The sequence below is a fragment of the Pseudophryne corroboree genome, chromosome 6 (assembly GCF_028390025.1).
Source record: "Pseudophryne corroboree isolate aPseCor3 chromosome 6, aPseCor3.hap2, whole genome shotgun sequence".
In the NCBI taxonomy this organism is placed as follows: Eukaryota; Metazoa; Chordata; class Amphibia; order Anura; family Myobatrachidae; genus Pseudophryne; species Pseudophryne corroboree.
In genome coordinates, this window is record NC_086449.1 from 347,916,180 (window position 1) to 347,932,050 (window position 15,871).

Consider the following 15,871-nt stretch of genomic DNA (forward strand, 5'->3'; position numbering starts at 1 on the left):
ACATCAAAATGATGTCGGACTGAGATGCGGACCCAGAGGAGGCGAGGGGGGGGGGGGAGCCGCATGGAGACGGGGGGACAGCTGGCGGGCATACAGGTAGATCAGCGCTACAGTAGCGCTGCAGCTGGAGGTCACTCAGCCGCCTGACCTCACGGCAGCTTCCACCCGGCTCCAGCATGCTGCTGGAGCCGGGTGGAAGCTGCCGTGAGGTCGGGCGGCTGAGTGACATCCTGCTGCAGTGCTACTGTAGCGCTGATGTTCCCTGTATGCCCGCCGGCTGTCCCCCCACTGGTCTCCCCGCGGCTCGCCCCCCTTCTCCTCCTCTGGGTCCCATCTAAATTCGACTTGAAAAAGTTGAATTAAGATGGGATTGAATAGGGGTTGTCGGATCCATTCCGACAAATACATGTCGGAATGGATCCGACTTTAATTGAATATACCCTATAATTGGATGCTTACTGTAAGAAAACTAAAGGCAATGCAGATGAGAAGCTGGTTAATATTCTCACTGTGTTAAAGCATCAAACATTGGATAGTCCAATTTACTTGTAATTACCTGCATCTTATCACGCCAACTACAAGTGGCCTAGGTTATCACTCAGCCTTCAGTACTCTCTTTGCTACATAACAGTCCTCTACTAAAAACTATAACCATGTTTAAATTTAAACACAGAAAGGTCTGAGCACAGGACACATCATAACATCTTCAAGCCTCCCTCACCTATTCAATCCCTGACAGTAGCCGATATCCGGATTCCTCCAGGAATAAGCTAGCAAGACATTGCGCAGCTTTTGTATGCCCTCAGAGGTGAGTGAGGTGTAGTGCTTGTTATTGGGCAATGTCCTCATGAGGTCCAGCTCTATCTGTTTTGACGCTGGATTCTGCTTCTCAAGGGCGTTTTGAAGAAGGCTTTGGAAATACCCAGGAGCTGTCTCTTCTTTTACCTTCTTGATGTGTAGGTTTACAAACAACTTCCACATTTTTGAGCGATGCTGGTGTGGGATCCCATTCCGGACAAGACTCTTGAGCTCTGGTGATCGGACCATCTCCCGGTTCACTGTGCTAGCAAAATAATTTTCCCACTTCACCACTGTAGAAATCTCTTGGTTTTCAGAAAGGGACATCGATTTCAGATCTAGAGCTCTTACTCTTGCCAGCAACCTCTCCTCGTCATCATCTTCTGGGAGGATTTGGAAGCCATAGAGGTCATACTTGCTGCATAAAACATGGAATAACAAAATTAAGTTAGTTACAGAACAAATAAATCATAATGATGATAATTCTTGCAGGTTATAACTCTCATTTACCAATACAGTGCCTGAGACGCACGCAAGTCTGAATCTCATGATTTTTACCAAACTGCGCACATACCACAAACAACTTACAGCAGCTGTGAGTGAGTCATATGCTAGTTACCAATGGTTTATTGATCAGCAACTGGGCGTTTGCACATACAAGAAGCAGCCCATGGGGGTGTTATGGCATACCTCCCAACTTTGGTGCCCCTTAGATTCAGGATACTGTGCACGTGCTTCTGAAAAAGGAAGCAGAGCCTCTGGGAAAAGGGGTGGGGTCTCTGGCACCCCATTCATGTCACTGTGGGGGCGTGCCCAGTACTCTCCAAGATGCTGGGCTGTACCCAGGTTCTCACTGCACTGTGTATAGATGGAATAGCATCTATTAACCCCCTGCTCTACTATGCACAGCAGCAGTAACAGTGCTCCTCCATGACTTTTCAGGTTCGTATTGGGAGACAGGCATTTGGGATCGCGGAGGTCACCGCAAGTGGGAACAGTCCCTGTTAGTCGGCATGCCAACTGACGGGCTGTCCAGCGCTCGGGATTCTGGCATCGGTATAGTGACCGGCGGTTACATAACTACATCCTGACTTTTCGCCAGCAGGACACTGCGGCCCGCCAGTGAGACAGTCCCAGAAAAACGTGACTGTCCCACTGAATGCGGAACAGTTAAGAGGTATGTATATGGGCATGTAGTCTGAGTTGGGATCATCGACTGTATACTCCATTTTCAGTTGCATATTCTGCACCACATAAGGGGCATGGGTAAGAGCTGCTACTATTAATGATGGCTGCTATTGCGGCTGAAGGGCTGGTGAAGATTAGGGTTTTCCAACTTCAGTCATCCGGGAATCCAAACAGTGCATGTTTTGCAGGTCTTATTGATGGCGCACAGGTGTAATCATTACACCATACCTCCCAACATGACCCTCTCCAGGAGGGACAGAATGCTCTGCCCCTGGACTTCTCTCTTAATATACGATTGCCATCACCTGTGTTGAAACACCTTTCTTATCCATTAACCTGTTCAACACAGGTGCCGGCAATCATACATTAAGAGAGAAGTCCAGAAGCAGAGCATTGTGTCCCTCCTGGAGAGGGCCATGTTGGGAGGTATGTTACACTCAGTTAGAAATCTTTTAAAATGTGACTAACTTCTAATTATTTCACTTGTGATTCTGTGTGGAGACTTGGAAAACATGCACTGTTAGGGTTCCCAGAGTTCGGAAACACTGGCATAGATTCATATGACTTTGAACACTGGCATATAGCATACCTCCCAACATGACCCTCTCTAGGAGGGACAGAATACTCTGCTCCTGGACTTCCCTCTTACTGTATGATTACCATCACCTGTGTTGAAACACCTTTCTTATCCATTTACCTGTTCAACACAGGTGCCGGCAATCATACATGCGAATCACAGCCACAGTATGCACACTAGACAAAAAGTATACATTGAGAGACATTTGATATGCCGGCTGACAGGATCCCGACAACTATTCTCCCTCTTGGGGTGTCCATGACACTCCTGGGGCGAGAATAAACCGCAAGGGACTCATTTGTGCTCACCCTGCTGCCTGCATACTGGCGGTCGGGATCCCAGCGTCGGTATGCTGGGCGCTGGAATCCCAAGCACCGGCATAACGTAGTACACCCATATACATTCCACTGTGTTACTTTAACAATGGCTAACAGTAAGAAATAGCGCTGTAATAATCATTGTTTGAACACCAACAAAATATAGTATTGGCTATTTACCAAGAGAGTGTACACACCGGATCCCCGGTGTCACAGGGGCGGCCGGGAAGCCTCTTTGGAGAATCCCATTCACCACTAGGGTCTGGCGGCCGACGCCCCCAGCGGGGCTGACAGCATGGGCAAGGACTACAAATGAGGCTTCGGTCTTTGTCATTGCTGCGATCAGTTTGGGTATATTACCTATCTAAATAGACTTCGGCAGCTTTTCATGGAATTTCACAAGGGTTTTTAGCAGTGTTTTCATTGCCTTTAAATGGTGTATGTGGGTAGAAGTGATACATAGAAACATTTAACTTGACCAAGCAGTGACTTGTCTTTTATGCAGGCCAATGGAATCGCTTATTATAGAACCCACTGTTTATACATTATACATGTACACATAAACAAGGCCACATGGAAACAGGCAGGGACTTTACAATAACAATTATATGACATTACTCTTAACGTCTATTGGAGACATATTGCAGTCCTTTATAGGTTCTGATCATTCTGAACTGCAGAATTCCATACCTGATACTGCGCGCTCTGAGATGTGCATGTTGCTCAGCAGTTTCCCCCTTTAGAGCATCCTCTAGCAACTGAGTGACAATTTCCTGGGCTGGTCCGTGGCCATCAGAACAGACTGGTCTCTTCACCTCTTGAAGGAGGAGAAGGTACTTCCTCTCTATCTGGCACAGATCTGCCTCCAGGTTTGTATACTACATGAGGCATAACAAAACGGTGCATTATAATTAAATTCCACATGTTATGTGCTTAGATAAAAAAGGAAAAACACTTCTTTACAGTAGTTCTGTAAACTAACATGCTAAATGCCTAGCTAAGGGTCCTTAATTAAGAGCTCACCTTTGCTTCCAATTCTTGTTCCCTTCTCTCAGAGTTTCTTCTTAAGGCAGAAAGCTCTAAGATTTCTTTGTTAAGAAATTTGTTTTGTGCTTTATATCCTTGCAGACAGTCCTGTGAATAAATAACCAGGCAAATATAAATGCACATTTTAACTACTACACAATAAAGTAAAAAAATTGCTCCTGTAATTCAGCTATTGTCAGAAGCCACTTTAAATTACTTACCAACTTTAAAATGATTCTGCAGTGCCTTATCATAAGGAAAGATTATATTATATTGTAAAATCACACAAGCAGCATTCACGGATAAGAAAGCTATTGAGGGTCTTGCCTGTTATGTGAATTGGAGCCTGAAATTAATATAAAAATATAACTAGTAACGCAGACCACACGTTTCACTGTGAGAACATGTTGGAAACTGTGTGAGGTTTTTCCATATGAAAATGCAGTAATTTAATTTACTTCTGAATGATTATAGGTACGTGGAGAAAAGCATCGGAATATTTTCATATGGATTATCCAATGCCAGCATGGATCGATGTACCACCATTCTTTATAGTGTAAGGCCAGATTCCATAATAGGTGTTTTATTATGGTCATTCCTGATTAGACATACCTTGAAAGGTGAAGTCATTAGTAGTTTGTGAAACACAGAATAATCATTGTGAAAGGTAATGTAAGTTTGTATTTCTGACAAAGCAAAACTAGGATTTGTGCAAGGTCTCCTCCCAGTGTACAGACAGAATGTTCATTTGTCAGTACTCAAAAAGCGACTGTTCTCAAAATCTGTGTTCCAAGATTGAAACAATTATTTATGTCAAATGTACTCTATTCTCCCATAGTATGACTGCTTGTGAAGGCATTATACTGTTATTTATCATTCTGTTCCTTTATTTATTTTGTTTATGCTGAAAACCAAACAAGTACAATATATCTATCCTCTCTCTTACACCAGGACTGTAGTATTGTCAAGGTTATAGATAACATTGATTGGATGACTGCTTCAATATGACTATCGGTGAATAGATTGTACTTTGTAGTGCACTGGTCTGCTAACAAATGCTGGGGACCAGTCATGTTAATATGTTACATTTGTTTGCTTTATCCAACCCAAAACGTAATAAAATTTTAGTTTAGACAAATCATGTTATTACTTAGACATTGAGTGTTGAGATATGGGCAGAAGGGATGCAGTCAGTTTCCCGGCTGACAGGATCCTAGCCTTCAGGAGGCCAACGCCCGCATCCTGACACCCGCTCGTACTTCCCACTCGGTTGGTGGGTCCACCCCACCAACCAAGTGGAAATAGAACCCGTGGTGAGCAAAGCTCGCCATCGGGCCTGAAGCATGGTGAGCGCATCGAACCCAGGATGGTACTCGCTGCCTTGTCCTTAATATTCCGGCGGATGGGATGACCCTGTCGGCATCCTGTCTGCCGGGATATCGTATGTATCCCGGGCAAAGGATCACATTTTGATAGTGTGCCCTTATGAACCCCCTTGTTATATGGAAAAGTTTGTGTGTATGTGTGTGTGTAGTTGTTGGCATTAAGCAGCCTGAAACCATTTGCAGCGTCTTATAGGACGTGCAGGCTAAGCACACTGAAAGCAAGTGGAAAAATGTGATTTCATTTTTCAGGATGAGTATTTAAAAAAAAAAAAAAAAAGTGGTAGATGCACTGATGTCGGTGTTCCCCATTTTATGGGTAGGCGCAGTCTTTTCCTTGCCACAAAGACAGATTCTCCAGGGTGCAAGAAACCTCACCTTTATACTTTTAAGAAGCATTTTCCATTCTGAGTTGTACTTGGAAAGCCATTTCTAGTTACAATTCCATCAAACAAAAATGACCTCTAAGATATAAGGGAGGTTACTGCTGTAAGTTTTTTTTGAGAGAGAAACAATTGTTTGACTCCTAGTGGTCCTAAAGCTAGGTGTCATTTTCCCTACATGCAATTTCCATAGTGCCTGCAAACGTAAAAAATGTAAGGGCAGACAGATTTTATAGTGGCATTTTAAAAGGCAGCTCTGTGACTCAGGAGTGGACTACACAAATGCACTGTTTGGGTTGGTGTATTTAGGAGCAGTGGCTGCATCACTGATATCACAGCTACTCAGATATCTCCAGTCTCTGTTTTTTTATCTGCACCAGTTCCCAATAGCAGACTGGTACACTTTGGGAGGAGATTCAGTGGTCTCTGGTAATAAGAGGATTTTAATTACCTACCGGTAAATCCTTTTCTTATGGTCCATAAGGGATACAGGGGACACTTCATACGATGGGGTATAGATGAGGTCCAAAGGAGCTGGTGCACTTTAAATTTCTTCAACATGGTGTGCTAGCTCCTCCCCTCTATGCCCTCCCTCACAGCTCAGTCTACGAAACTGTGCCCGAAGGAGATGGACAAACTTGAGAGGAGGAAACATAATAATACAACTAGTGATGAGATTAATGAACCAGCACACATCAGATCAAACATACTAGCAACAGCTAGTGAAACCAGAAACAGCAAAAACTGATGTAAACAACTTCACACAAGAACAATAACTTGCAGGAAATTCATAACACAGAGGCGGGCGCCCAGTATCTCTTATGGACTACGAGAAAAGGATTTACTGGTAGGTAATTAAAATTCTCTTTTCTCTATCATCCATAGGGATACTGGGGACACTTTGGGGGTCATTCCGAGTTGTTCGTTCGGTAATTTTTTTCGCATCGCAGCGATTTTCCTGCTTAGTGCGCATGCGCTATGTCCGCAGTGCGACTGCGCCAAGTAAATTTGCTATGCAGTTAGGAATTTTACTCACGGCATTACAAGGTTTTTTCTTCGTTCTGGTGATCGTAATGTGATTGACAGGAAGTGGGTGTTTCTGGGCGGAAACTGGCCGTTTTATGGGAGTGTGTGAAAAAACGCTACCGTTTCTGGGAAAAACGCGGGAGTGGCTGGAGAAACGGAGGAGTGTCTGGGCGAACGCTGGGTGTGTTTGTGACGTCAAACCAGGAACGACAAGCACTGAACTGATCGCAGATGCCGAGTAAGTCTGGAGCTACTCAGAAACTGCTAAGAGAGGTGTAATCGCAATATTGCGAATAAGTTGTTCGCAATTTTAAGAAGCTAAGATTCACTCCCAGTAGGCGGCGGCTTAGCGCGAGTAAATCTGCTAAAAGCAGCTTGCGAGCGAACAACTCGGAATGAGGGCCTTTGTACGATGGGGACGTCCCAAAGCTCCCAGAACGGGTGGCAACCTGCTGAGACGCCTGCAGCACCGTATATCCAAACTGGACATCCTCTGTAGCCAGGGTATCAAACCTGTAGAACTTTACAAACATGTTTGTCCCTGACCAGATAGCAGCCCGGCACAGTTGCAAGGCCGAGACACCACGGGCAGCCGCTCAGGAAGAACCCACAGACCTGGTAGAGTGGGCCTGGACAGACAGAGGAATAGGCAAGGCCACCGAAGCGTAGGCCTGTTGAATAGTAAGCTTAATCCAACAGGCAATAGACTGCTTTGAAGCAGGACGACCCTTTTTGTGAGCATCATACAGCACAAAGAGGGAATCCGATTTTCGGACAGCAGCAGTCCTCTTGACGTATATCTTCAGGGCTCGCACCACATCCAAGGACTTAGGAATTGAGGAAGTGACCGAAGCCGCCAGAACCACAATAGGCTGATTTAGGTGGAATGCAGAAACCACCTTAGGCAGGAACTGTTGTCGAGTTCTGCGTTCCACTCTGTCCTCATGAAAGACCAGGTAGGGACTCCTACAGGACAAAGCGCCAAGTTCTGAAACGTGCCTGGCTGAAGCCAAGGCAAGGAGCATCACCGTCTTCCATGTAAGGTACTTGACCTCTACCGACATCAGAGGTCCAAACCAAGAGGACCGTAGAAAGGTCAGAACAACTTATAGATTCCAAGGTGCCACCAAAGGAGGCTGGATGTGAACAACACCCTGCAGGAACGTCTGTACTTAAAGGCAAGCAGACAATTTCTTCTGAAAGAAAATGGACAAGGCCGAGATCTGAACCTTAATAGAGCCCAACCTTTGGCCCATATCCACACCAGCCTGTAAGAAAAGCAAAAAGCGTCCCAGGTTGAAATCTGTAGGTGGATATTTTCGGCCCTTACACCAGTAGACGTATAATTTCCAGATATGGTGGTAATGCTTCGACGTGACAGCTTTCCTGGCTTGAATTATGGTGGTAATAACCTTACCCGGAATTCCCTTCTCAGCTAGAAGGTTCCATGCCATTAAACAAAGCCGCCGTAAGTCCGGGTAGACGAACAGTCCTTGCAGAAGATCCTCCCAATTAACTTTGCGGTTAACCGCAGACCGCAAAGTTCCCATCATTGAGTAGAACGGAGGAGCGCTCTCCTCCATTCTAGCCAGTGCACTCCTCCTGATTGACAGGCTAGGAGCGCACAGCCAATCAGGAGAGCGCCATGACGTGGCGCAACCTGATTGGCTGGCGGGACCGTCACGGGGGGTCCCGGCATTCGGGGAAAGGGGTTCCATGTGTAAACATAGAACCCCTTTAGTTGCGTGGATCGGGTTTACGTTTTTTTTTTTTATTTATTCAAGTCCGTGGATTACGTCAGATAAGAAGAGGGCAGATCTACACAGGATTGGCTGTAAGTATCATTTTTATTTGACAGGTACCCCGTGGATTCTACTTGACAAGGGGACAATAGGTAAGTATGTGCGACAATAGGTAAGTATGTGAGTGTTTAAGTGTGCATGTTTGTAAAAACGAGTTTTATGGTAAGAACTTAGCCTTGTTAAAACTCTTTCTGCGAGGTACACTGGGCTCCAATAGTCTGGACAATGGGGTGTAGAGTAGGATCTTGATCCGAGGCACCAACAGGCTCAAAGCTTTGATTGTTCCCAGAATGCACAGCGCCGCCTCCTCTATAACCCCGCCTCCAGCACATGAGCTCAGTTTAGTTAACCAGCCCAATGCAGTAGCAGAAAAAGGAGACGACAACGGTTAGTAGCCACATACACCACACTCTCACGACAAGAGAAGTGTCAGCGGCTAATGCAATATCAACCCAAAGAAGCTAAGTGCGTCAGGGTGGGCGCCTTGTGGAGCCCAGTGTACCTCGCAGAAAGAGTTTTAACAAGGGTAAGTTCTTACCATAAAACTCGTTTTCTGCTGCGGGGTACACTGGGCTCCACAAGTCTGGACAATGGGGATGTCCTAAAGCAGTTCCTTATGGGAGGGGACGCACTGTAGCGGGCACAAGAACCCGGCGTCCAAAGGAAGCATCCTGGGAAGCGGCAGTATCGAAGGCATAGAACCCTATGAACGTGTTCCCGGAGGACCACGTGGCCGCCTTGCACAATTGGTCAAGGGCACACCACGTTGGGCCGCCCAAGAAGGTCCAACAGACAGAGTAGAAAGGGCCGTAATGTGAACAGGAGCTGACAGACCAGCCTTCACATAAGCATGCGCAATCACCATTCTAATCCACCTGGCCAGGGTCTGCTTGTGAGCAGGCCAGCCACGTTTGTGAAATCCAAACAAAACAAAGAGAGAATCAGACTTTCGAATAGAAGCAGTTCTCTTCACATAGATACGGAGAGCCCGTACCACATCCAAAGACCGCTCTTTGGGAGACAAATCAGGAGAAACAAAAGCTGGAACCACAATCTCCTGATTAAGGTGGAACGAAGAAACCACCATAGGTAAATATCCGGGACGAGTCCTAAGAACCGCCCGGTCACGGTGAAAAATCAGATATGGGGAACTGAAAGACAAGGCACCCAAATCAGACACTCTTCTAGCAGAGGCAATAGCCAGCAAGAACACCACCTTAAGGGAAAGCCACTTAAGGTCAGCTTGAACCAAGAGGTTCAAATGGAGGCTCCTGCAACGCCTCCAAAACCACCGACAAGTCCCAAGGAGCCACATGCGGGACATAGGAAGGTTGGATACGCAACACACCCTGAGTGAAAGTATGAACATCAGGTAAAGTCGCAATTTTTCTCTGAAACCACACCGACAAGGCAGAAATGTGAACCTTGAGGGAGGCCAGACGCAGGCCTAAATCTAGGCCCTGCTGTGGAAAAGCCAAAAGTTTGCCTGTACTAAACTTGGAAGCGTCATAATGGTTAGATGCGTACCAAACAAAGTAGGAATGCCAGACCAGATAGTAAATCCGAGCAGAGGCCGGTTTCCGGGCCCGCAACATAGTTTTAAAGACCTCTTCAGAAAAACCCTTAGCTCTTAAAACGGAAGCTTCAAGAGCCACGCCATCAAAGACAGTCGGGCTAGGTCCTGGTAGACACAGGGGCCCTGAACGAGGAGGTCTGGGCGTTGTGGAAGTAGTAGTGGACGCTCTGAAGATAGGCCTTGCAGGTCTGAGAACCAGTGCCGTCTGGGCCACGCCGGAGCTATGAGAAGCAGATTTCCTTTTTCTTGCTTGAACTTCTGAATTATCCTGGGCAGGAGTGACACCGGAGGGTACACGTACGGCAGCCGAAACCTCCACGGCACTGCCAGCGCACCCACGAATGCTACTTGAGGATACCTTGTCCTTGCTCCGAAGACCGGAACCTTGTGATTGTGTCGAGACGCCATCAGATCCACATCTGGAAGACCCCACCTTTCCACGAGGAGTTGAAACACTTCTGGATGGAGGCCCCACTCGCCAGCATGCACGTCCTGACGACTGAGAAAGTCCGCTTCCCAATTCAGGACTCCCGGAATGAATAGTGCCGATAGATGGCGTTCGGCCCAACTTAGAATCCGTGAGGCTTCCTTCATTGCCAAACGGCTTCGAGTGCCGCCTTGATGATTTATGTAAGCCACTCTGGTGGCGTTGTCCGACTGTACTTGAACAGGACTGTTCTGAATCAAATGCTGGGCTAGGTTCAACGCATTGAAGACCGCCCGCAATTCCAGAATGTTGATCGAGAGGAGAGAGTCCCCCTTGGTCCATCGACCCTGCAAGGAGTGCTGCTCCAGCACTGCGCCCCAACCTCTTAGACTGGCATCTGTCGTCAACAGGACCCAGTTGGACATCCAGAAGGGACGACCTCTGCACAATTGTCGGTCCAGGAGCCACCAGAGCAGCGACAGACGGACCTCCGGAGTCAAAGAGATCATGTGAGACCTGATCCGGTGAGGCAGGCCGTCCCACTTGGCTAGAATCAGCTTCTGGAGGGGGCGAGAATGGAATTGAGCATACTCCACCATGTCGAATGCTGACACCATGAGGCCCAGCACCTGCATTGCCGGATGTATCGACACTTGCGGACGAGAAAGGAAGCAACGAATCCTGTCCTGAAGTTTCAGGACTTTCTCCTGAAACAAGAACAACCTCTGGTTGTGAGTGTCCAACAGCGCTCCAGATGCACGATGCTCTGAGCAGGGACCAGGGAGGATTTCTTCCAGTTGATGAGCCACCCGTGGGCTTGTAGAAACCGGACCGTCATATCCAGATGACGCAGGAGAAGATCTGGGGAATTTGCCAGGATTAACAAGTCGTCCAGATACGACAGTATCCTGACCCCTTGATGGCGGAGCACCACCATCATCACCGCCATAACTTTGGTGAAGACTCGCGGAGCCGTTGTTAAACCAAAAGGTAACGCCCGAAACTGGTAATGGAGGTTGACAATAGCGAACCTCAGGTATTGTTGATGTGACACTGCTATAGGAATATGCAGGTAAGCATCCTGTATGTCCAGGGAGACCATGTAGTCCCCAGGTTCCAAGGCCAGAACTATAGAGCGAAGGGTTTCCATACGGAACTTGGAAACCTTCACAAATTTGTTCAGTGCCTCGAGGTTGAGAATGGGCTGGGAGGACCCATTCGGTTTCAGGACTAGAAACAGCGGAGAATAGTATCCCCGGCCCCTCTGAGCAAGAGGCACCTGTACTACGACTCCTGTATCCAGGAGGGTCTGTACCACCGAATGCAGAGTGTTTGCCTTTGTCTGGTCCGACGGGACGTCTGTCTGGCAAAATCGATGAGGGGGTCGGTTTTTGAAGGCTATGGCATAACCTCAAGTGACGACTTCCCGTACCCAGGCATCTGAAGTGGTCTTTAACCATTCTTGGGTATACCCCAGAAGCCGGCCCCCCACCCTGGGATCCCCCAGGGGGAGGCCCGCCCCGTCATGCGGCAGGCTTATCGGTCTTGGCTGCTGGCTGATGGGCAGCCCAGGCTCTTTTGGGCTTCGGCTTACCAGGTTTGGAGGTGCGGGCCTGCTTATGGTACGCCTGACCTTTTGCTTTACCTGAAGGACGAAAGGGGCGAAAGGACGTGCCTTTGGCCTTCGACACAGAAGGAGCTGTATTAGGCAGACAGGCAGTTTTGGCAGTAGCCAAGTCAGCCACTATCTTATTTAAGTCCTCCCCAAACAGAATATCCCCCTTGAAAGTGAGTACCTCCAGGGTTTTTCTAGAGTCCAGATCCACAGACCAGGATCTCAGCCACAATATCCTGCGTGCCAGGACTGACGTAGTAGAGGCCTTGGCTGCTAGGATACCGGCATCAGAAGCCGCCTCTTTAATATAGCGAGAAGCTGTGACAATATATGACAAGCATTGTCTAGCATGGTCAGAGGAGATTTCAGCCTCTAACTCCAAGGCCCATGCTTCAATAGTCTCTGCTTCGCCCATGTAGCTGCAATAGTGGGCCTTTGTGCAGCACCCGTGAGGGTGTAAATCGCTTTTAGACAACCCTCGACACGTTTATCCGTAGGCTCTTTTAGAGACGTGACGGTAGTGACAGGTAGAGCTGAGGAAACCACCATCCTAGCCACATGTGAGTCTACTGGAGGAGGCGTTTCCCAATTCTTAGACAGCTCTGGCGCGAGGGGATAGCGAGCCAGCATCTTCTTTTGAGGCACAAACTTCGTACCCGGGCTTTGCCAGGGTTCCTGACGTATATCCACTAGGTGGTCAGAGTGAGGTAAAACTTGTTTAATCACCTTCTGACGCTTGAACCTATCTGGTTTCTTAGGAGGAACGGATGGCTCGGGATCATCCGTAATCTGCAGAATTAACTTAATAGCCTCCAAAAGATCAGGAACATCCACATGTGAACTACCCTCCCCATCAGCCGTATCTGAGTCAGAACCTGTGGGGGTCAGTGTATGTGCTGTCTTCATCAGATGAGGTGTCAGTGACAGCAGTGTATTGTGAGGAGACGAGCGCTCGCTTAGGACCTATTGGACTTAGGCGAGCGTTGGTCAGACTTTTTAGTAGTCAGGGACTGGTTCAGCTTCTTTAATTGAGCAGATAAATCGTCTGCCCACGGCGGGTTAGCTGCAGGGACCACATACAGTTGTATCGGCATTGGGGGTCCCATAGGGGGTGTTAGTTTATAAACTAGCGTATGCAGAAGCGTGGAAAAAGCGGCCCACGGAGGGTCAGTATGTGCCTCCATTGCCACAGTCCCACTGGGGGGCAAGGAGCCCCCAGAACCAGAGCCCACAGCTGCTATATTCTCCCCATATGTGCCTGTGGCTTCAGCAACAACAGCAGTGTGTTCCGCCCCAGAACCGTTACCCTCAGAAGCAGACATGATATAACTTGCAGTATGAGGTAACACAGTACAATTATTAGCAGCACTATATCCCTAAACCCAAACCCCTGCGCAGTGTAGTCAGCACCAGCAGAGATAAATGAGAGATATGGTGACTAAATCACAGAGAAAAAATAAGAATTTACTTACCGATAATTCTATTTCTCATAGTCCGTAGTGGATGCTGGGGACTCCGTAAGGACCATGGGGAATAGCGGCTCCGCAGGAGACTGGGCACATCTAAAGAAAGCTTTAGGACTATCTGGTGTGCACTGGCTCCTCCCCCTATGACCCTCCTCCAAGCCTCAGTTAGGATACTGTGCCCGGACGAGCGTACACAATAAGGAAGGATTTTGAATCCCGGGTAAGACTCATACCAGCCACACCAATCACACCGTACAACTTGTGATTTGAACCCAGTTAACAGCATGATAACAGAGGAGCCTCTAGAAAAGATGGCTCACTACAGCAATAACCCGATTTTTTGGTAACAATAACTATGTACCAGTATTGCAGACAATCCGCACTTGGGATGGGCGCCCAGCATCCACTACGGACTATGAGAAATAGAATTATCGGTAAGTAAATTCTTATTTTCTCTAACGTCTTAAGTGGATGCTGGGGACTCCGTAAGGACCATAGGGATTATACCAAAGCTCCCAAACGGGCGGGAGAGTGCGGATGACTCTGCAGCACCAAATGAGAGAACTCCAGGTCCTCCTCAGCCAGGATATCAATTTTGTAGAATTTTACAAACGTATTTGCTCCTGACCAAGTAGCTGCTCGGCAAAGTTGTAAAGCCGAGACCCCTCGGGCAGCCACCAAAGATGAGCCCACCTTCCTTGTGGAGTGGGCATTTACAGATTTTTGGCTGTGGCAGGCCTGCCACAGAATGTGCAAGCTGAATTGTACTACAAATCCAACGAGCAATAGTCTGCTTAGAAGCAGGAGCACCCAGCTTGTTGGGTGCATACAGGATAAACTGCGAGTCAGATTTCCTGACTCCAGCCGTCCTGGAAACATACATTTTCAGGGCCCTGACAACGTCCAGCAACTTGGAGTCCTCCAAGTCCCTAGTAGCCGCAGGCACCACAAATAGGTTGGTTCAGGTGAAACGCTGAAACCACCTTAGGGAGAAACTTAGGACGAGTCCTCAATTCCGCCCTGTCCGAATGGAAAATCAGATAAGGGCTTTTTTAGGATAAAGCCGCCAATTCTGACACGCGCCTGGCCCAGGCCAGGGCCAACAGCATGACCACTTTCCATGTGAGATATTTTAACTCCACAGATTTAAGTGGTTCAAACCAATGTGACTTTTGGAACCCAAAACTACATTGAGATCCCAAAGTGCCACTGGAGGCACAAAAGGAGGCTGTATATGCAGTACCCCTTTTACAAACGTCTGAACTTCAAAGACTGAAGCTAGTTCTTTTTGGAAGAAAATTGACAGGGCCGAAATTTGAACCTTAATGGACCCCAATTTCAGGCCCATAGACACTCCTGTTTGCAGGAAATGTAGGAATCGACCCAGTTGAATTTCCTCCGTCGGGCCTTACTGGCCTCGCACCACGCAACATATTTTCGCCAAATGCGGTGATAATGTTTTTGCGGTTACATCCTTCCTGGCTTTGATCAGGATAGGGATGACTTCATCCGGAATGCCTTTTTTCCTTCAGGATCCGGCGTTCAACCGCCATGCCGTCAAACGCAGCCGCGGTAAGTCTTGGAACAGACAGGGTCCTTGCTGGAGCAGGTCCCTTCTTAGAGGTAGAGGCCACGGATCCTCCGTGAGCATCTCTTGAAGTTCCGGTTACCAAGTCCTTCTTGGCCAATCCGGAGCCACGAATATAGTGCTTACTCCTCTCCATCTTATCAATCTCAGTACCTTGGGTATGAGAGGCAGAGGAGGGAACACATACCCTGACTGGTACACCCACGGTGTTACCAGAGCATCTACAGCTATTGCCTGAGGGTCCCTGGACCTGGCGCAATACCTGTCGAGTTTTTCCCAACGGTTTATAATCATGTGGAAGACTTCTGGGTGAAGTCCCCACTCTCCCGGGTGGAGGTCGTGCTGAGGAAGTCTGCTTCCCAGTTGTCCACTCCCGGAATGAATACTGCCGACAGTGCTATCACATGATTTTCCGCCCAGCGAAGAATCCTTGCAGCTTTTGCCATTGCCCTCCTGCTTCTTGTGCCACCCTGTCTGTTTACGTGGGTGACTGCCGTGATGTTGTCCGACTGGATCAACACCGGCTGACCTTGAAGCAGAGGTCTTGCTAAGCTTAGAGCATTGTAAATGTCCCTTAGCTTCAGGATATTTATGTGAAGTGATGTCTCCAGGCTTGACCATAAGCCCTGGATATTCCTTCCCTGTGTGACTGCTCCCCAGCCTCGCAGGCTGGCATCCGTGGTCACCAGGACCCAGTCCT

The 15,871-nt window shown here is 47.9% G+C and overlaps 1 protein-coding gene across 2 annotated transcripts in view; it reads right to left on the reverse strand.

Annotated features, from left to right (window-relative positions):
* Nucleotides 1-15,871, reverse strand: part of TBC1D2B (TBC1 domain family member 2B) — a 111,322-nt gene that overhangs the window by 10,489 nt on the left and 84,962 nt on the right. For both annotated transcript variants that reach the window (XM_063926552.1, XM_063926553.1), the window contains 3 exons: nucleotides 3,904-4,014; nucleotides 3,571-3,758; nucleotides 722-1,216 (listed from right to left, as the gene is read on the reverse strand). In XM_063926552.1, the coding sequence (XP_063782622.1) occupies nucleotides 722-1,216; nucleotides 3,571-3,758; nucleotides 3,904-4,014 (794 nt within the window). The remainder of the gene's footprint in view (nucleotides 1-721; nucleotides 1,217-3,570; nucleotides 3,759-3,903; nucleotides 4,015-15,871) is intronic.